The sequence below is a fragment of the Pipistrellus hanaki genome, assembly GCF_964339955.1.
Source record: "Pipistrellus hanaki genome assembly, chromosome: 9".
Classification (NCBI taxonomy): domain Eukaryota; kingdom Metazoa; phylum Chordata; class Mammalia; order Chiroptera; family Vespertilionidae; genus Pipistrellus; species Pipistrellus hanaki.
The window spans coordinates 46051852-46074644 of NC_140511.1; the positions used below are offsets into that span (position 1 = coordinate 46051852).

The 22793-nt window shown below is 47.4% G+C and overlaps 1 protein-coding gene across 1 annotated transcript; it reads right to left on the minus strand.

Moving 5' to 3' along the window:
* Positions 1-5883: 5883 nt before the first annotated feature.
* On the minus strand, positions 5884-13364 carry HPX (hemopexin). Its single transcript, XM_084894683.1, has 10 exons — positions 13197-13364; positions 13007-13071; positions 12836-12907; positions 12544-12659; positions 10477-10630; positions 9594-9806; positions 9227-9352; positions 6627-6757; positions 6380-6542; positions 5884-6247 (listed from the first exon to the last, which is right to left on the minus strand). Exons 1-10 carry the CDS (start codon positions 13304-13306, stop codon positions 5988-5990), a joined length of 1410 nt encoding a protein of 469 aa, XP_084750809.1. The 5' UTR covers positions 13307-13364; the 3' UTR covers positions 5884-5987.
* Positions 13365-22793: the final 9429 nt, after the last annotated feature.

Consider the following 22793-nt stretch of genomic DNA (forward strand, 5'->3'; position numbering starts at 1 on the left):
ACCTGCTCCCATCCACCGAGGCCTGGCTGATGGCAATAAACCGCTCCCCAGTAGAAGTAAGAGCGATAAAGAAGAAGGGGAGAGGTACGGAGGGGCACAGTATCTACCGCAGGACAGTTCCCGGTGGTCAGTCAGATCAGAGTCCCAGAGGCCATGGGGGACCTTGAGGGGGAAGGTTACCATCCAGAAACCCTCTTATAGCTCACTGTGTAAGGCAGAGGTTTTGATTGTATGGTAGTTGCTAACTATTGCACAGCTGACTGGAGAAGCCCTCGAGTAATTAAAACTAAAGGTGTTGAAATCATCACTTATTCTTTCATCCCCGTTATTGACCTTTGAAGAACTTTCACTGGGGTGAAAAGGAACCCTCTCCAAGAAGCCCCACTCCATCCACCCAGTGAACCGCACCACCATCTACTGGTTTGCTGCAGCCAGAAACCTCAAGATCCTCTTTCACTACACTTTGGCTTGACTTTAGGTGAATATAAATGTTTTCACTTTTTATTATGAGAAAATTAAACATATAGATGAAAGGAGAAAGAACAATGTAATAAATCCTCCTCATATACCCATCACTCAGTTTCAACCATGATCAACTCCTGGCCAAGAGTTTATTATTATTTGACAAATATCTATGGTATATGAATCATGTACCAAGCTCCACACTAGGTCCTAGGGATCCAAAGATGTATCAGATTTGACTGTAACCCAACCTGGAGGATATCACATCTGACCTTGGTCCCTGATAGGTGAATGAGGGTTACCCAGAAAAAAGAAAGTTGTCCTTATTCATTCATTCTCTTTCAACAAATCATTATTAATGTGTGAGGCACTGTCGTTGGTGCTAGGAATACATAAAGAAACAAGATTGTATTTCTACCTTCTTAAAGCTTGAATAATGGGAAGGACACTAAACATGATTAGAAATGTGGGGAGTATCGTTTTTTTAAAATATATTTTTATTGTTGATAGTATTACAGATATCTCCCCGCCCCCCCCCCCCCCCCCGGCTTACTTCCCTTCCCCTAACCATCCACGCCCAGGTCTTCATTACTCTATTGCCAATGTCCATGGGATGGATGGATATATATATATATATGTGCCTAAGCGACCGTTAAGGCAGAACAACGGGAATGACCAGTCTCTATGATGGGCACTGAGCAGGCAAGCAGGCAAGCAGTTATGGGTTGAGCAGTCCCAGATTATGAAAGGCAGTCAGACATCCCCCAAGGGGCTCAGATTGCAAGAGGGCACAGGTCGGGCTGAGGGCCCCCCCCCCCCCCCCCACCTCATGCACAAATTGCATGCACTGGTCCTCTAGTAAGTATATATGTTCTTTGGTTTATCTCTTCTTGACCCACAACCACACATAAAGATATGCCAGTCTGTTCCATACCTCTGTGCTTCAAGTCTTAATTTGTTGGTCAATTCATTTTGTTCATTGAATTCCACAAATTTAGTGAGATCATGTGATACCTGTCTTTCTCAGATTGGCTTGTTTCTACTTAGCATAATATTTTCTAGGTCCATCCATGCTGTCCCAAAAGGTAAGAGATCCCTCTTTTTTACGGCTGCATAGTATTCCATAGTATCAATGTGCAATTGCTTTTTTTTTTTTTTTTTTTATCCATTCATCTACTGATAGGCACTTGAGCTATTTTCAGATCTTAGCTATTTTGTGATGAGTATCTGAAGGAGGTGTACCAGATGCTATGTGAGTGAACTAAAGTTAGCCTGGAGAGGTTTGGGAAGGCTTTCCATAAGGAACTGGCACTTTTGTGAGGGGTATGGGGTAAAGGAGAAGGTCAGCTGGAAGAGAAAATTATTCCAAGTCAAAGGAGAAACACAGGAAGGCCCGTATGGGTGACAGTGGAGAAGAACGGCATAAGATGAACTGAAAAGGTAGTATGTGCCAAATCAAGGAGGGCCTTGTAAGGGTTTGCTAAGGGTTTGGACTTATTTTAAGGGCAATGGAAAATCATCAAAGGGTTTGAGGCCGAGGAGAGGCACGTCCATCCTCGCATTTCAGAAGCTCACTGGCTGCTAAGTGGAGAATAGATAGGAAGAGAGCAGAATTGGCCCTCAGGGTGGGGGCCAGTTAGGAAGCAGTTAGTGTAGTGTAGGTGGGAGGTGACTAGTTGTGGGAGTAGGGATGGAGAAAATTGCAGAGGTTTAAAAAACAGGAGGTAGAACTCACAGATATTAGTGATCAGTTGATTGGCTATGGAAGTATGAAGGAAAGGATGAATTCCAGACTTCTGCTTGAGCAATTAAAAAAAAAATTCCAGAAATATCATCAGTTTACAGAAAGCCCACCAGAATACTCATCTTCCCAGTCCATTGAGCAGGAGGGCTGCAGCATTCAGGGAAATCTCTTCAGGTAACCAGAGACACACAGATAGGATGATGAGGGTGAGGATAGGCGTCTAATTAGCTAAGATGCACAAAGGAAAATATGCAGCTCACACACGGTGCAGTTTGACCCATACACAGTCTTCCTGAATCCCTGATCTCCTATGTCTGCAAAGCCTCCTGCCCAATGGGGAGTCATCCTTTCGCTAATGTATCTCTTCTCCCTTCCGATGCTCTCCAGGGCCTATGAACCACCTCAGATACTGTGTGTGGTTCTAACAATGTGGGTCCCAGGCAGCAATTTTAAAAAAATATTACCTCGGTCCTATCAAGAAAAACTTGATTTAGAAACAACTCCAGCCCTAGCCAGTTTGGCTCAATGGATAGAGTGTCGGCCTGTGGACTGAAAGGTCCTGGATCAATTCCCAGTCAGGGCACATGCCTGGGTTGCGGGCTCGATCCCCAATAGGGGTTATACATGAGGCAGCCAATCGATGATTCTCTCTCATCAGAGATAGCTGTTTCTATCTCTCTCTCCCTCTCCCTTCCTCTTTGAAATCAATTTAAAAAAATAATTCTATCCAGAGAGTCACTTACCAAGAGCACTGGCTTTATGCATCACCAGGCAGTTGGAATCTATGTCACCTATATGGAAGAACAGAGCTTTCATCCCTATTAGCATTAAAGACACTTAATGAAGCAAAGGCAGCATTTCCTACCACTACATATAAGCATTGCTTGAATATTGTGTTTTTTATTGTAGTTGATCTAATAAATTTTGTTTATTCTGGGTGATTGGTATCATTTGGAAAAATTTATAAGGAGTAAAATCTTCCTACATATTATATGGAGTGGAATTCATAAGTCAGATGCTAGGTCTGGCAAGAACTTCCTCAACACCCTTCTTCAAGACGCTTCTAATGCATTCCCAGGAAGAGCATAGAGGGTGAGAGAAGGACTAACCTCTGGGAATGCCAGTGTTTGGGGAGCCAGCAGAGGAAAAGAAGGCCAAAAAGAAAGCTGAGAAGAAACAGAGTAAGAAGAGAATCGGGAGAGAGTAATGTCATGGAAGGTGTCCAAGGGAGGAAAGATTTTCAAGGAGACAAAAATGGTCCGCAGCATCAAATGCACCAAAGATTTCCAATAAGGTCAAGGCAAAGAAGTATCCTTTGAATTTTGTGGCAGGGAGGTCATGGACATCCATGATGTGATCTGTATCAGCAGAAAATGGAGGCAGAAGCCACAATGCAACGAGTTGAGCAAATGAAAATAAAGGAAGAAGAATAAGTGCAGAACCCCCTATAGAGAAATTTAGAAGAAAGAATAGACAGTAGCTGAAAAGTAGTATGAAATTAAATATTCTGGTTTACTTACTTATTTAGGTTATTTGTTTTTTGGTTTTTTGTGTGTGTTTTTTTTTTTTAAATTCTTACCCGAGAACATGCATAGAGAAAGAAAGGGGGAGAGAAAGAGAGAGGGAAACATTGATGTGAGAGAGTAACATCAATCGGTTGCTTTCCATATGTGCCCGCAACCAAGGTACATGCCCTTGACTGGAATCAATCCGCAGGCCGATGCTCTATTCTCACTGAGCCAAACTGGTTTGGGCTCCAATTCATCTTACTCTAGTAGCTGACACAATGCTTTGCACATGGGAGGTGTTAAGTGAGTGGATGAAAGAAGCATGAATTGAGCCTCTTATGGGAGTTCTTTGGAGATAAGCTAGAGGCTTCCTTGTGACAGAGCAGGTGGGAGAAGAGAAGAAAGAGGAGATGGTGCTCCCCCTTATGAGGAGGAAGTTAACCTTGAGTACCAGAATTGCTGGATCACTAGAGGTGTTTAGACCCCTCTAGACTCCCATGATGCAGCAATGGTCCAAATGTAGTATATGGACTGAATAAGGCCCAAATCTGAGACTGGGGCCTTGTCCTCACCTCTTAGACTGAAGGAGGAGAACCATCCAGGCACCATCAGGGATGAAGAGGAAAGCTCAAGATACTTCTTTCATATATATATTTTCATATATTATTATTATTATTATTATTATTATTATTATTGATTTTTTACAGAGAGGAAGAGAGAGGGATAGAGAGTTAGAAACATTGATCAGCTGCCTCCTGCACACCCCCTACCGGAGATGTGTCCGCAACCAAGGTACATGCCCTTAACTGGAATCAAACCTGGGACCTTTCAGTCCACAGACCACTGAGCCAAACCAGTTTCGGCTCAAGATACTTCTTAGCAGTGGACCCCACAGCCTGGTGCCTGGCCTCTAAGCCCTGTTCCTAGCCTCAGTCAACCTCAAGTCCTGGTGGAACCTCTGAGACCTGGTTTCATCCCCGGGTTTCCCCTATCCCCCCATCCCCCAACTCATCAAGGCTGGTGAAGGGCCCTTAGGCATTTCTGAACCAGAGGAGCCTAGTGCCTATCAGGAGCCACTCTATGGCATGGCCTCCCAGTGCAAAGCCCAGTGTGTCAGTGGAGCTTGTCAGTGTACCATTCTACCCACAAGTAAGGGGCCACAGGTCAGGAGGGGCTAACTGCAAACCAAATGAGGCCATGGACCAGAGTTTGGGTCTATTTCCAGGGCCCCTTCCTGACAGAATCCAAGGGATGGGTTTGAGTCGATACTCCTTGCCATTGGGATATGAGTAGTATTACACCCATTTTATGGATGAGGTCATTGAGGCTAGAATATAAAAAGTCAGAGTAAGGGTCCCCTGCTAGAGTCTGAGGCCATTTTTTTCAGTCTAAAACAAACAAATTAACCTCTGTTGGCTTGAGTAGGGAGAGGAGGAAAAAGGATCTTACCTGAGATCCAGTTGCCTGTGGTCCAGACCAAGTCAAATGGTTGTCAGTAAGTTTGGAGACTAAAGTCTTGGCCCATTTATGATCAGAAAAGAATCAACAACTATAGCCTTTACCAACACTGCACCTAGGCCTACATTCACGGAGGCTACAGGGTAGCCAGCAGGACCACCAGTGTTTTACAGATGTGTTACGGTGCCAGGTCCCTGAATGGTTCCACCTCCCCTCTCCCCAGCTTGCCTCTGACACACATCTGGCCTCCCCAGTTTCCCCACCTCAACTTCCCTTCGTTATACCTAACTCAGGGCAACCAAAGCCTCATTTTCTGGTGCAGCGCAGGCTGAACCATCTGAAACCACAGTTTTAGGGCTTAAATGGCCCTCAAATGGCAACCCTGAGCCAAACTATTTGGTTTATGAATATCTGCCCCCGGTGCCTTGAGGCATGCTGTGGTCAGCTATTAGCAGGCCGGGTCAGAATCCCTGCTCTGCCTCTTGCATGTTGTGTAAACACACCAGTTCCTTTTCGGACTTGTGGTCCTCTGCTTCCTTCTTTGTGTAGTAGTCCAGAAGAAGCCAGGGTAGGATCTGGATATAGGATCATCTGGGCAGAAATGAGGTCTGTCCCTCAGCCTTTCCCTTCCTCGCCCCCCACAGCTTCATTTGAGCTAGAAAGCCTCGAGAGAAATGTTACTACCTCTCAGTTTAAAGAAGGAAATGAGACTGTTCCGCAACCAGGGCCCCCTGATTCAAGCCAAGAAGTCCTCTGGTTTTATTGTAAAGAAAATGGGGAGAAGGGTCTGGGCCAGGTTCGCATCAGAAGCCCTGTCAGTGGCTGCAGCCCAGGAGGCTGTTCATTCTCTGGGGCACGGGAAGAGTTTTGGTGGCACTCAGTTCCTCCACGTTGCTGTAGCAGTACAAGTTGGGGCCACTGACGAGGTACAAGCCGGAGCCGTTGGCAGAACAGGAATGGGGGCCAAGGGACTTTGCCATGCACAGGGCCCCGTCGACCTTCTCATGCGGCCAAGGAAGCTCTGTCCATGTCGCTTGAGCTCCTGACTTCATGTCCAGCCACCACAGCTGTCGTCCTGGGAAGAAGGCACCAGATATAACATGGCTTCCACATCACGGGGACCCTGACCTCACCCTTCTCAGGCCCTGGTGGTGATCCTGGAGAAGTAGTAGAACAAGCCACTCCCTTAGCACCAGATGCCCCTCACCTGCCATGACGTGGAGTCGAGAGGACCCAGGACAGATAAAGGCTGCGTCCACAGCCTCAAGGCTGGTCCCAGGAGGGCTCCCTAATGCCTTCTCCAGCCGTTTTGGATATCCATCTGCTAGGGTATAGCCTCCCTTTGTCAGGAAGATATAAATCTGATTGCCCTGGAGGATAAGAGATGTTCATCAGCATAGATCTGGACATTCTCCCAGTCTTTGCCTCAAGCCTCTCTCCCCACTAACACATACCTGGACCAGATAGAGTTTATCATCCCAGGAAAAGGCAGCATCCACTGTTGAAGGACCCTTGGGCCACTGATGGACAATGGGCCAGCTATGCCACCCATCCTTGCTGCCGTCCAAACGCCAGTAGTGGGACCCTGCGGAGTATCAGAGGCACCGGTAGTGCTGGTGGTAAAAGGCCAGGGAGTGAAGAAGCAAGTGAGAGATGTAGGGGTGAGTCCTGAGAGGAAAGAGAGAATGCATCCAGAGGCCAAGAGGGAAGAAGACACATAAGAGGAACTAGAGAAGGACTTGATTAGCAAAACTGGGCCTTGTGGCCTGATTGGAACTGGAGTCAGCAGGAGCCTGACAGAAGGGCAAGAATAAAGAACAGTGGCCAAGTTGCCCGGTAAGGCCAATGTCATGAGGTTTGTTGGGGTTTCCTACGAATCTCAGATGTCCATGTGCACAGATGTTATAGACAAGGAGAGAGTGACCAGAAGTTAAAAGGGAAGCACCACAGCAAGCTTCCAAACTTCCATGGAGTGTTCTCACTCTGGCTACATTCTCTAATTCGGGGGGCAAAAGGGGGTGGGGGGGGGAGATAGTAAGAGAGTGAGGGAGTAGCCAGAGCAGCACTCTAATTTTCTTTTCTCCTTTCCATAGAAACTTACTAAACGATTGTCTAAGCTCTCATTTACCTTTACTTTCTCAACCTACTTCACTTACACTTCTGTTTCCCTCCTCTATTGAAATTGTTCAAAAGCACCAGTATCCTCCAACTTGCCAAATCTACTGATCCATGGTTCATTCTCTATCTCTCAGCAACATTTGACTGCTGACAACTCTCTTCTTTAAATATCTTTTTTTTAGATCTTGACTCCTGTGATACCAGACTCTCCCATGTTCCTCTTGTCTTGTTGACTCTTCTCTTCAGCCTGATGTCTCATACTGGAATTCTCTAGTTTGGCTCTCTTCTCTACACTCACTCCCTTGGGGATTTCACCCAGTCCAGGGCTTTAAATCCATCTACATACGGATGACTTTCAATCTGTTCTCTTTAGCTCTATAGGACTCTCCTTGGAATGTTAGGCTCAAACATAACTGCCTACTTGACCTGTGCATTTGGGGCCACTAGGCACCAAAAGCCAAATATGTCTAAACTGATCGCTGCTCCCACCAAACATACACACACACACACACACACACACACACACACACACACACTTATTCCTTCTATAATATTTCCTAATTTTAGAGAAAGAAACCACTAATCACCTATCTAGTTACAAAAAAATGTCATTCTTTTAAATAAATTTTTAAATCCTCACCTGAGGATATACTTTCCTTATGATTTTTAAAGAGAGAGGATTGGGGGATGAGGGAGAGAAAAGAAAGAAACATTGATCAGTTGCCTCACATACATGTCCCAATCAAGGATGTAAACTGAAACCTAGGGGAACATACCTAATAGTGTACTTTTGATTTAGGAGTTCAGCTGCATTCTATTCATAGCCACATGGCCTTAAGGTTCTATGATCTCTCTACATCTCTGTGTGGTCCCTATGACCCTGTTTTCTCTCTATCTTTCTCTTCGTGTGTGTGTGTGTGTGTGTGTGTGTTTGTGTTGTGTGTGTGTGTGTGTGTGTGTGTGTGTGTGTGTGTCCTCACAGTGGTCCCATGCGCTCACCATCGCTGCATTCTTTCCTGATACTTAAGTGTTCTTGATTCTGGCATATATTCTCAGTACAGGTCTATATTTTTCACTGCAAGTATGTGTTTAATCATGGATGGATGTTCTCATTACAACATGAATTCCTGTTGTGAGGATATGATCTTGTGACTGTGTCTTTTTCATTCTAGCTTGGTAGTCATTTATAATCATATTTGTTGTCCCAGGGGTTAGGAGCAAAAAAGGATTTTCACTGCTCCATGTTCTCACCTGTATTTTACTTTTGTATCTGATCATACATGTATTGGGCTGAGTATAATGTGGTTGTTTTCTCTTTCTCTTGGAACTGTTCTTGAGTGTGAATCAACACCTGTCACTACCTGCCCTACTAACCCCAGAGCATCCCAAGGTACCATTAGATGGCTTTTACCAACTAATGCTGCTAGTCTGGAGAGAGGTTTCTCCATTGGTTGCTCCAAGGAGAAACCTCCTCAGGCCAGTGAAGCTATCTCTAATGGTCTGAGGGACCCAACAGTTCTTGGCTAGTTTTTGGTATTGAAACATCTCATACGCAGGTAATGCTGTTCCCAGAAGCCTGGACAGGAGGTTCTGGGAACCTGGAAAAAGACTGAGCTTCTGAAGATAAGCTCAGGGGTCACCAGAGGACCCAGAAAGACATGCAAGGGCAAAGGTAATATGAGGGACCCGGAGGGGTCAGGAGAGGTCACAGGCCTGGGAGTAGATGGGACTGGGTGGCAGAAGAGGCCTGGGCACTGAGAGGCAATTTGAACAACATACACCAGAGAAGAAGGGGAATGAAAAAAGACATGCTAAGGATGGGAGCTGAGGGACAAAGTAAGGGACACAGTGGTGAAAATGAAGGAAACATATCAGAGATGGTAGACACATGAAAGATGTAGAGGGGAGAGATGGGGGACTTAGGGATATCTCTTACCACTGAAGGCATAGGTGGCACCATGGTTGTCAGACAGCAGTGCAGACAAGACTACATCTGGGCGACAGCGTACCTCCTTATAGTTATGGTGGGTACCATTTCCATGGTGGGTTCTGTTCCCGTGGCCTTGGAGGAAGAAATAGGCAAGGAGAAACAAAGACAGAGGCCAGAGATCATAATGAAATTCGAGGTGGAAGAGATGATTGGGGTTAATGGGGTGTAGGCTTCCACCAGACGAGGACAACTGGGGAGAGCCAGAATAGAAATGGGGCTAGGGCAAGGGCCAAGGTCTTACACCACAAAGGTAAGGTGGGAGGTGGGCATATGGATAGATTCCAGTGAGTCCCAGGGGCTGGGGCTTTCTCACCTCTGCCAGGGCAGGGCATGAAGTAGTCTCGGACATCCAGAGGGTACTTAGGAAGCACCTCTCCCGTGACAGGGTTGAAGCGCAGGAATTGGTTACCCCGGAAGCAGAAGTAACGGCCAATCCATCGAATGGCAGAGGAGCAGTTCCCAACAGCCGGCCAGTCACGTTTCTTTTTGGTTTTTGTAGCCAAGTCCCAGAACCATGTGTGGTTACCTGTGTCCATTCAATCAACAAACGTTCGGTGAGGCCAGCCTGTTCCCTCCTTTATGTTTGTACTGGGTGGACCAAACATGGTCCTGGCTACAAGAAGCTCACAGCCCACCAGGGAAACAGTTGAAGAGAGTGATCATACAGTAAAATTCCACAGCAAAGTGCACATGATCAGCTCAGCAAGGGCAGTGGGAAGAGTCAGGGGAAAATTCCCCGAGGCGATACTTAGACTAAAATCTGATGCAGGAGTTATAAGGCAGATGGGAGGAGGAGACAGAACTCCAGATAGAGGAAAGCCTGAAGCACGAAGGAAATTGGGTGTACGGGGAACAGCATGGAGCTTCTGGAGCTTCATTTTCAAGGTAAGGGGATGGTGAGAGTTGAGGCTGGAGGGTCAATAGGGAGTTGGTCATGGAGAACCTTGTATGTAAGACTAAGGAACATAGATTTGTCTGAAGGGTCATGGGAACAATGAGGAACTTTTAGTAGAATTATACCCAGTTACCTTCCTTAGGATAACTTTTTCTACTTGACCTTTGGATCCTAACTGACCTATTTCATTCCTTCCTTGGGGAGCCATATAGTGAATCCACCACCACCACTGTGCCTACCACTACCTCTGTCACCACCCACCTACCCACCATTGCTCCAGCCTCTCTCATTCTGGACTGACCTTGGAAGAAGAGGATGCCCTCACTGTTGCATTCTCCACGGTGACATTCCACAGCTGCGTCCACTGGGAATGGGATTCCAGGAAACTCATCTTGCAACAACTTTGGGTTTTCCTCCTCTTTGTCCTTAGGAGGGTACACCCAGACCTTGTCCCCCTGCATACAAAAGGACTCAGTATTGAACTATGCTCCCCACATACTGCCATCCTGCATTTACACACAGCATCTTTAATCTGTTGTACTTACACAAGATCCTCCTGCAGCCCCACACACTCCCAGTCCATCTGTAGATGGACTGTCCCCATATCCATCACTATTACTACAACACACACACACACACACACACACACACACACACACACACATCTGGCTTTGTACAATGGACTCTCCCATGGCACACTTACTTGTAACACCATTGGTGTTGGAAAACATCCAAAAAACAGTGATCCTGTAATCACTCATCTATGTATACATGCATTTGTTCATTTATCTATTTTCATTCGTTTATTAATTCAAGAATGACCACAGATATAGGGAGTAAAGGCATGACAAGGCTCTGTCTCTGCCTTCAAGGAGTTCCCTGTACAAGTGCAAAAAAAAAAAAAAAAAAAAAAAAATCCACCATTCGAGCCATGCAGCCACCAAGGTGGATGTGAAGTGCACTGGGGATATTGGGAGAATGCCTGATCTACCTAGAGAATTCCGGAATACTTCACAGAGGAGGACACATTTGGGCCAAGAATTAAAAACTGAGCAGGAATTTTCCAGGTAGACAGTGTGGAAAGGATATCCGCAGCAGAGGGAGCAGCACATACAGAGCATGCTCAGAGAAATACATGTGTCAAGTACAGTGAATGTGGCGGGGATGGGAGATAAACCTGAACAGATAACCAAGGGCCAGATCCTGAGACCCACATGCACCTGGCTTGCAGGAACCCACATGTGGTGGTGCCATTTATTGAAATGGGGAACACAGCAGGAGGGGGTCCCTGTGTAAGGAAGATACTAAGTTCAGCTTGGGTGATGCACCTATGGAACATGTAAGTAGTCGAAGATGTCTGCCATGAAATTGGGAAGACGTGCCTGGAGCTCCAGGGAGAAATCCAGACCTGGTGTCCACAACAGACTCCTCAAAGCCATGGCATTAGTATACATCACCAAGGGAGAGTGTCTGGAAGAGTTGGATCTCCAAGGAACATTTGAGGACTGACTAAGGATAAGAAGCCTGAGAAAGAGCAAGAAAAGAAGCAGGAGGGAAAACAAAGCTGCCAGTGAGGCCCACCCCAACCTCACAGCACCTCTGTTAAAGTGAGGAGAAGTTACCCTTTCCTCTGAGCAGACACAGCCTGGAACAGGGCACATGACTTAGTGAACACAGTAGGCTGGATTTCATCCGTCACTCACCCCCTAGGCTCCATTTCATCTGTCACTCACCCCCTTAGGCTGGGTTTTATCCATCACTCACCCTCGATGAGTTTCATTCTGTCATGCGATTGTGTTGTGTACAACCTAGCCACCGTTATGAAGAGGACCAGATGCAGGGTCACAGAAGCCAAGCGAAGAAATTGCCACGAAGGAAAGGATGGCCAAGAGTGTGAGGAGTGGCAAAGAGGTCTGGACTAAAATCAAAACTACAAAATAGCCTTGGGCCGAGACCGGTTTGGTTCAATGGATAGAGCGTCGGTTTGGGGACTGAAGGATCCCGGGTTCGATTTCCGGTCAAGGGCAGGTACCTTGGTTGCGGGCACATCCCCAGTAGGGGGTGTGCAAGAGGCAACTGATTGATGACTCTCTCATCGATGTTTCTAACTCTCTATCTCTCTCCCTTCCTCTCTGTACAAAATCAATAAAATATATATATATTTTTTAAAAAAAAGCCTTGGATACAGTACCTTCCAAGCTCACATGCACACACTGCCTTAGCCTGAGCTTTTTCAGGAAGGGAAGGCACAGGGGGAGGAAACCTGGAACTTATTGGTAAGGGCTGCTTGCCAGGGCCACTTGGGGGAAAGTCTCTCATGTAGATCCCTGCACTTCCTGGCCCGGCCCTGACCTTGACCCAGCAGTACCTTGATCACGTAGACAGTGTCCTGACCAAGGCGAAAGGCGGCATCCACGGAGCTGGTCTTCCACCTCTCTGAAATCAACTCCCGGGACCAGTGGTGAGCAGTCCACATGTACTCCCCTGAAAAATGCACTCACTGAGAGACCAAGAACAACGTTTGGGTCCACTGAGGTAGTTACAGAGAAGCTGTGGGCGATATTCTGAGGTAATTCCTATGATCCCCCACAGGAGGATACACCCCTGGTGAAGGGGACCAAGTCTGGGGTCTCAAATGCCCCAACCCCAGCCTCTCCTACCTTTAAAAAACAGCATGGTCCCATTTTCACTCAGAGTAGTAGCATCAAAGCTCCAGCCATCTGAGCAGAGTTCTGAGGTAGAGGTGGGGAGATGACAAAGTAAAAGACCAGTCAGATGACAAAATGCAGAGACACAGACAGATAGACACACTCAGGGAGTGGGGGCCTCACCACTCATGTCTGGGACCAGCTGGTTCCTATTCCCACCTTCAGCTCCACTCCCAGAGGCACTAGTCCTAGAGAGAAGGCAGAGAGAGGTCTTTCTTAGCTCCTGACCCCAAACTTGCCCAGGCCGAAAACCTGGCTCTGTCCCCTCTAGGTCAGACCCCAGTCCTTCTTCCCCAGCATCAGCTTTACTCACGAAGTAACAGGGTGGGCAATGGCCAGAGACCAGCACAGGCCCAACAGCCCCAGTGTTCCCAGTGTCCGAGCCATGCTGAGCTGGAGATGCCACAGGACAGCTCTCGTCATCTGTCTGAACCCCCTTTATAGAGATGGCAACAGTACTGCCCCACCTCCAAGCCTGCTGGGAATGGGCTGTCTGCAAGGTTTAGGCCAATATTGGCTGATTACATCAGTGTAAATAAGGTCAGGGTCCAGGCAGAAATCTGAGTCCAAGAGTCACTGTTCCCGGCAGAAGGCCCCATCCCACTCCAATGACTTTTTAAAAAATATATTTTTTTACTAGTGACCTAGTGCATGGATTTGTGGAAATTAATTAGACGGTGGACACAGGCCGAAACTGGATTGGCTCAGTGGATAGAGCATCGGCCTGTGGACTGAAAGGTCCCGGGTTCAATTCCAGTCAGGGGCATGTACATTGGTTGCGGGCACATCCCCGATGGGGTGTGTGCAGGAGGCGACTGGTCGATGTTTCTCTCTCATCGATGTTTCTAGCTCTCTGTCCCTTTCCCTTCCTCTCTGTAAAATATCAATAAAACATATTTTTTTTTAAAAAGGTGGACACAGGACAGGACTGTGTGAGACCGGCCAGACACACCCTGGAGCCAACCTCCCTCAGTCCCTCCCTGGCATCTGCGGAGTGATGAGGGTCCCTCCAGCAGGTGGGGTCCCTCAGCCTGGCCAATGAGATCAGGCAGAAACCGGCTCTCCAACATCCCCCAAGGGGTCCTGAGTGCGAGAGAGCACTTGGCAAAGTTGCTGTCATTCAGGGTGTGGAACACAAGTGCAAATGTGCAGTAAACCAGATTCGGGGCCGACAGTGCCCCAGCAACAACATAACCCACAGTCACGGTGGAAACGAGCAGGCCCACGAGGAATCGGGCTCCCTCCTCTCTGGTTTTGGGGTGTGCCACCAGAGGACCTCCGCTACCAAGTCACTGAAGCTCAGTAGCTCTAGCATTGAATGCCTGCCCCCTGGTGGTCAGTGTGTGTCATAGCAACCGGTTGGATGGTGGGTGGGACACTTACCGTATTAGCCTTTTATATATGGAGATTGATTTCAGAAAGGAAGGGAAAGGGAGAGAGAGATAAAACCATCAATGATAAGAAAGAATCATTGATTGGTTGCCTCCTGCACAACCCCTACTGATGATCGAGCCTGAAACCTGGGCGGACTTATGCCCATGACTGGAATCAAACCTGGGGCCTCCAGGCCACAGGCTAACGCTCTATCCACTGAGCCAAGCCAGCTAGGGCTTCAGTGATTTTTGAGCAGTGACTAGCCCATGCCACCAATGCCCAGTTGTGACTCTCATCACCTTGGTGATGGATCTGGTTGCCCATAAGATCAAGGAAGTGGGTAGATTGATTGAAGATCACCTTCTGTGGTTAGGTCTGCCTCTATAACGGGGAGGAGAGAAGAGGAGAACACTAACATTTTTGTGTACTGAGTATCAAGCCCTGCTCCAAGACAGCTAAAGACACTGATACTTACATATACATAGCAAACACATGTACCAACATACTTAGAAACACTCAGAGAACAACTATTTCCAAGTTCCACTAAGGGCCTTTCTGGGGCATTCCCAGGCATTATCAGTTATCAGACCTTTTTTCTTTCTTTCTTTCTCCCCTCCCCTCCCCACTTTGCTTTCCTTTTGTTTTCTTTTCTGTGCCCCAAACATGAAACAGCTCTGGCCACAAAGACAGGCAGCAAGCTAGAATGAACTAAGGACTGTACATCTGCTTTGCCCCTGACTAATATAAGAGTGCCACCACCATGCCGAAACTGGTCTGGCTCAGTGGATAGAGCATCGGCCTGCGGACTGAAGAGTCCTGGGTTCGATTCCTGTTGGGGGCATGTACCTTGGTTGCGGGCACATCCCCAGGAGGGGGTGTGCAGGAGGCAGCTGATGGATGTTTCTCTCTCATCCATGTTTCTAATTCTCTATCTCTCTCCCTTCCTCTCTGAAAAAAATTAATAAAATAATTTTTTTTTTTTTAAAAAAAAAGAGTGCCACCACCAAACAGGTGTCTCCTTACCCATTGAGTCATCAGCTTTGCCCTTGAAAAGTCATTAAGATTTCACCATCAGCCAAGACTGGTTTGGCTCAATGGATAGAGCGTTGGCTTGGGGACTGAAGGGACCCGGGTTTAATTCCGGTCAAGGGCATGTACCTTGGTTGCGGGCATATTCCCAGTAGGGGGTGTGCAAGAGGCAGCTGATCGATGACTCTCTCTCATCGATGTTTCTAGCTTTCTATCTCTCTCCCTTCCTCTCCGTACAAAATCAATAAAATATATTTAAAAAGAAAAAAAAAAAAAAGAAAAAGAAAGAAGAAAAAAAAGATTTCACCATCAATGTCCAAGTCCCACCCCGGCCCCACTCCCACGGGCAAAGAACTTTACAAAAAATCACTGGGCAGGAAGGGGCTGACTGTAACGGGACAGGAAAGGTTGTTTCTCTTTCGGAGAGCGCTGCTCGTAATTACTCTTTCTTGGTACTTTTCACAATAAGGGAAAGGTGCTTTATTTGCCCATCATAGAATAAATAGAACTGCCATGGGTTTCACAATATTTACAGCCGATTCTTGCTGAAATGCTATCTTCTCAATGAAGCCCTTCATGACCACCTTCTCCAGCCATTTCAAACCCACACCTGTTTTCTTTATGTCACTTACTAAAAATTTGAAATTATTTTGTCTGTCTACTTATTTGTATACTGTTACATTCTCTCCACCACAAATAGTACCTGGCATATAATAGGTGCTCAGTAATATTTGTTGAATGACAAAAAAAAAAAAAAGGATTTCAAGTACTGACTAGTGTTGCAGCCAAATTTCTGGCAATTTTCCTCCTGGGGTAAGGGGAAATATCAGGGCCTGGGCAGGGGTTGTTATGATGGAAGGCATATTGCAGGCGAGGGTTCATAGGTTCCCTTGTCACTGTCCTTCATTTTATGGTTTAATTTCTCTTTCCTGTGCACATGTTGGCCATCCTGGTGCTGGTCACGGGGCTCAGTGTCCCAGCCCCACATCCCTCTCTTCCTCTAATCCTGGGAACTCACCGGCCTCCGCCATCGCGCTCAGTGTCCTCTCCAGACTCACAGATGTGCCTTGTTAGCCTCATTCCTCCCACAGGTGAGTGGATGAAGCGGGACTCCCCTAGCCCTTGGCAGCATGGGCAATGCCATGGCTCCTACGGCAGGTGCCCAACACCCACTCTCTCCCCTCTGCAGGTTCACCCAGGCTGGACCTGCTCCCCGCTGGCAGCTGGGCGCCGGGCCCTGGACACCGCTGCTCCCAGGCTCCCCCTCACCTCTTCTTTTACTCTCAGCCTCTACAACACATGTGTCAAACACAAGGCCCGCGGGCCAAATCCAGCCCGCCAGGCCTTGCACTGTGGCCCGCACCGCGCTGTCATCACTGCACTCCGCTGTCAGTTTATGACATTGTCAGTTTATGACTGTTCAGTAAACCATTCGGCCCGCGATTTAGGCTGGATTTTAGATTTTTGCCCCTTCTCTGATTGAGTTCGACACCCCTACTCTACAATCTTATAGAGCGTTCCTGGGGCTCTCCCTCCTGAGCCCCTTGCACCAGCAACACCCTCAGCAACTGTTTTTAGCTCCAGATGGTGTCTGTGTGTCTTACAGCTCTCACTGAGTCTCTCCTGGGAGATGGGAGCTTTCATACTGAGTCACTAACAGCCTACCCCCCGCCCCAAACACACACACACACACACACACACACACACACAGTGAGGGCCTTCAGTAGTCATTTAATCAAGGCCCTGCTTGGACCTGCTGGTGCAGGGGCGCGGCCGCCCCCTGGCCTGGCACGGCTCTCCACGGGGAGAAAGCACAGGCACTGGATGACGGGGTTTCCACTCAGCCTCTTCCCAAAACAGCCCTGGTTCCCTCACCCCTGAACTATCGTAGAAGAGGGCTTTACGTTCTCTTTTCACTGTTTCCTAATTCGCTTGTCTACCCTAAGATGACTTAGATACCAGTATAGGAGATTTCCTGCCTGCCCAGGAGTAGTTCAGCAGAGACTTCAGCAGGGCAGGCAGCTCAGGGGGAAGCTCAAGTTCTGAGCCAGGACTATCCATTTGGAAACCAAGTTGTGGATATGTTGTCCGTCTGGTGCTGGTCGCAGGGCACAAAGAACTCTTCGCAGAGGATCCAAGATTGGGCTGGCCTTGCTTCTCTTCTCAGTTGAGGTGGAATTTATTCTTGTCCTGGAGTCCTTCCCAGCTCTCTGACCTGAGCTGAAGAGAAAGTGATTGTCCTCACTCGGTCCTGAGCGCCCCCTGGAGGCTGTAGGTGTCAGTGCGCTCCCACCTTTCAACCAGGGACAGAGCCCAGGAGTTTTTCCTCCCAGAAATGGGCTCTCATCTTCTTCTTCCCTCACTCCCTCAGTGGCACAACCTCCTGCACGGCAAATCTCTGCTGCCCAGGGTGGGTTGGGGGCCTTCAGGTTCTCGTTTGATTTTCTGGGCAATTCAAGCCCTGAAAAATCCAATTGTCTGCTTTTCCATGTAGTCTTCCTGACTGGTAGCTTTCTGCTTCCCTTACAGAGGGTCTGCATGGACAGAGCTTCCTCTTGCATTGCCAGGGCCACATATAAGCCGGATCCACTGTCCCTCGGAATGGCCACGTCCATCCGGCCCTGCTGCTGGTCCGCACTCTCTGACCCCCCGTCATTTCCCCTGGGCCTCTGAGAGCCAGTGAGCTGGGCCTGCTGCACCGGCTGTGTACTCCAGGAAGCAGATTGGACCTATCCTTTCCCCAAACTGAGACAGCTTAGGGGTAAAGTTCCAGACACCAAAAAGAGGTCACTACTCCCAAATGAGTCCTCCAACATGTGCATTTTTACTGGCTCTGTCTATAATGGGCTTTCCTACATCATCCATTCTTGCTTCTCTATGAATAAATCATTATAATAATAACTAGTGACCTGCCAGAAACCGATCATGGTCTCACTAATAGAAAGAAAAGGCTTGTCAACCTAGAAGCTCTGAAAGGTCAAAGCCAACCACTCCCTACCCAATTGAGACAATGGTAACTGAGGCAACTTCCCCATCTTGTAATCATGTAAATCCTTACTGATATGATAATCCACTTATTACCTGCCTAAGGGCTATGGGTGTATCCCAAACCTGCTTAAGGGTTATGGGTGTATCCCATAGTATCAATAAAGGGGATAGCAAAACTGGAGCCTAGTGGTAGTCCTCCCCCTAGAGGTGGACTCCCACTTGGCCCCCATTTTTCCAAATTAACTCATTTCCAGTCTCTTTTCATTTGTGTGCGGCCTTCTTCAGAACATAGAACCCTGAACCACACGGGACTTGATAAGGGATCCCACAGATTTGTGCACATTCCAAGGAAATTAATTGGAAGGTGGCCTTCAGGGCAGGACTATGTGAGATGGATCAGACGCACCCTGGAACTAACATCCCTCAGTCCCTCCCTGGCATCTGTGGAGTGAGCGAGGTCCCTCTGGTAGGTGAGGTCTCTTGGCCTGGCCTGCAGGGTCAGGCTGAAACTGGCTCTCCAACATCCTCTGAGGAGTCCTGGAGTGCAAGAGGGCACTCTGCAAAGATGCTGTCATTCAGGGTGTGGAACGCAGATGCAAGTGTGCAGTAAACCAGATTCGGGGCCCACAGTGCCCCAGCAACAACATAACCCACAGTCAAAGGTGGAATCACACAGCCCCATGAGGAATCAGGCTCCCTTCTCTCTGGTTTTGGGATGCATCACCCAAGAACCACCACTGCCAAGTCACTGCAGCTCAGCAGCTTCTGCAAGCATTTGACCTCTGATGGTCAGTGTGTATCATAGCAACTGGTCAGATGGTCAGACACTTAGCATATTAGCCTTTTATATATAGAGAATTACTTATATCTATGGGCATATGTATGTGCCTGGCACTATAATGAGGTTAATAGGGATTACCTCTTTACTAATAAATCACACATATATATATACACACACATATAACATTAGTCCCACTTTACAAATGAGGACAGACACTGCCATTAGGTATGTTAACCAAGCCCCACTGTTATGAAGTGATAGAGCCACGATGAAGCTCTGCTCCCGACTCCTGGCAGTGCGCTCCACCCTGTAAGGCGTGTGCTGGTACATGTGTCAGGGCTAGCTCTCCAGAAGGATTAAAGGGCCGGTTTGTAGCTTCTGTTAATTTCTGTGGTATAAATATCACAGCCATCTTCAAGCTACCAAGAAGACATCCAAATGTGCAGTTGAAAGAAAAAGTAGCACAGTAACATGCTACTTCTGATACAGTATTTCAACCAGGCAGACCCAACAGATATAAATAACCTCAGGAGCACAGGTCAGAGTCAAGTGCAGCAAAATAATTAGGAAGTGATGAGTTTGAGTATTTATTATCTTTTACTTTTTTGTTGTTGTTAATCCCCACCTGAGGATATTTTCCCATTGGTTTTCAGAGAGAGTGGAAGGGAGGCGGGGAGGGGGAGGGGAGAACATCAATGTGAGAGAGACACATTGATTGGTTGCCTTCTGCATGCGTCTCATCTGGAGCCAGGGATGAGCCTGCAACCCAGGTCTGTGCCCTTCACCAGGAATCAAACCCAGGACCCTTGGTGTGCAGAACAACACACGAACCACTGAGCCACAGGAGCCAGGGCTATTATCTTTGACTTTAACGAAATGTATTTAAGTTTACATAACTCCATTGTTAATAGCTGGTTTTCAGCGACCAGCTGTCACAATTCCTGAAAATGTGACGAGCTCTCCGTAAGCCAGTACAAAGCCACTTTAGCACCCCACTGTCCACCACACTGCCTTAATGAACAGGACAGGGTTTTATCTGACGTATTCACTTCTACATCTTTAGTACCTAGCACAATGCCTGAAACACTGGATGTGTTCAATGAGTATTGAACCTTGTTATTCCTACTTCCTAATTAGACCTAAAATCTGTCCACCTCTCCCTGCCTCCCTCATAGTGCAAACACCGTCATTTATTTCTAACTGCTGAGATAGTCCCGTCTCTGCTTCGCCTTCCCCTCTACAATTCTTTCTTTGTGGCAACCACAGTCATCTTCAAAAGCATATCTGAAACCACCTTCTCCTCCTACTTAAAAGACTTCTTTCTTGAAGATAAAAGTCAGTTTTAATTCTACAAACGAGAGGATACCACTATTCACATTTTATCTATTCCAGCCCTCTTCTATTCTTACAACATCCTTTTTTAAATGAAGATATGAGCCCTAACCAGCTTGGCTCAGTGGATAGAGTGTCAGCCTGCAGACTGAGGGTCCCAAGTTCTATTCTGGTCAAGGGCATGTACCTTGGTTGCAGGCATACCCCCAGTAGGGGGTGTGCAGGAGGCAGCTGGTCGATGTTTCTTAACTCTTTTATTCCTCTCCATTCCTCTCTTTTAAAATTCAATAAGGTATATATATTTTTAATAAATAAAATGAAGATATAATTTTATAAAACTTCATTATCTTAACAGTGTATCTCAGATAGCAGCATTTTTAAAGGGTACATACAATTCCATTATATGTTTAAGCAAAACTTTATACTAGTATACCATTTCTTACAGATGGACATTTAGCCTTTGGGGGTGCGGAGGGGGGGGTATTTTTCTATTTTAAGTAAAGCTGTAATACACATGGGTGCATGTATTTTTTTATTTTTTTTTTTGTGCCTTTGCCCAACTCTTTTTTTTTGAAAATATTCCTAGAGCTGGAGTTCCATAGATGGTTGTAAGGTATCCACGGTCTTCAAAAGGAATTTAGAGATGTTCAATTTTCTTATGCTTTTCATCCTTTTTCCCCCACCCCACAGAGCCACTGTCTAGCTGCCAGTTCATCCCATTAGGTGTCCTTTCATCCTTATCACTCAAACTTTCCCACGGTTTCCTGTTATATTCCAAATCAATCCAAGCTCTACCTGAGTTAAATGATCCAACTCCGGCCTGACTCCAAACGGTTGCCTTTCTTCTTTTCCTCTCCAGTCACCCTGGCCTCCTTTCGGGTCTTTCAACACCCAGATCCTGATCCCTCGGGACCTTTGTACCACTTCTTCCTTTGGAAATCTCTACCTCCTTTTTTAAGCTCATACAAAGGCAATTTATTAACAGAAACCAATAATTTGAAGAGTCCTGTTCATGGTGACGTAGGTGACCTGCCTTCCTGTGGGTGCTGAAGGGGATGAGTGACATCTTCAATCTGCCATCTTCGTCCCTGGTGGGCAAGGGCTCTGAGAGCCGACTGGGCCCCTGGTCCAGGGGGTCCTGGTCCTATTTGCTCCTGTGGCCTGGAGCTAGATGTGGACGGCAGTGATGCCCAGCTCCTTGCACCTCTGGGCACACCTGGGTAGCCAACAGGGAGGCATATGGAGAGGACTCATCTCGGTCAGCCTTTACCTTTGTCCCACCGGTCACGTGGCAGATGGTTCCTTGCCAGAAAGATCGGTGTCATGGAAGTACGTAAAGATGTGGGAGACACCAAATGCATTTTCTCCTTCAGTCACCCAAGACCTGTTCTTCCTCCTTTTCCTTCCCCGAGTGAGGTGCCGTTTCTGCGCATCTTCTCCAGACCCCGCCATTGGAGAGAGCGCTCTAGTTCTTATCACAGCTGGTTCCCTCCCGCCCTGTCTCCCCCCACCTGCAGGTCACTGCTCCAGGAGGCTCTCCTTGCCCACCCCCTTAACACCACATCTTTTACATTACTTACTGCCTCCTACGCCTTCCGGCTTTAACACAACCGTCATTGCACAGCTAGTGCCATGTGTTTTCTCGGTTGCCTGCCTTCCCCAGTAAAGTATAAGCACCAGGCTGGGTGCAGGGGGCAGAAGAATGAGTAAGTGCTGCAACTTACCAGTTATGCATACAACAGCTACAGATTAGGCCTGTGCTCTGCTCTTCATTAGCAATTATGCCCTATTTCTCCGAGCCTCAGCCTTTTGTAGAGAGAATCATAGTCCCCACGTCCCAAATCAGAGTGCTGTGTAATTACAATAGCTCTGGAACTGGCAGCCAAACCCTGGCAGACTAGAGCTCAGGAGTCAGTGCTAGAACCCTCGTTCCAATGTGGGGAAAGGGCAACAGTCTTGCTGTAACCGGTTTGGCTCAGTGGATAGAGTGTCGGCCTGTGGACTGAAGGGTCCCAGGTTCGATTCCAGTCAAGGGCTTGTAACTTGGTTGCGGGCACATCCCCAGTGTGTGTGTGTGTGTGTGTGTGTGTGTGTGTGCAGGAGGCAGCTGGTCGATGTTCCTCCTCACCGACGTTTCTCTCTATCCCTCTCAATTCTTCCGTGTGTAAAATCAATAAAATATATATTTTTTAAAAAGGGCAGCAATCTTGGAATGGAGAGCAGGAGGATGGAACAGAGCTTCAGGGCTTCCAAATAAGCTTGAAAATTGGCTGTGGATCCTTCCACAGTCAGCTTCCACCTGGGCCAGCCCCAGGTCTCCACACCAGGCTTGGGCATGAAGGATTGCTGTTGTACCCGACTGTTCTTTCTGTAGGCGCTGGCTGTGTTCAGGGCAGGGGCCATTTT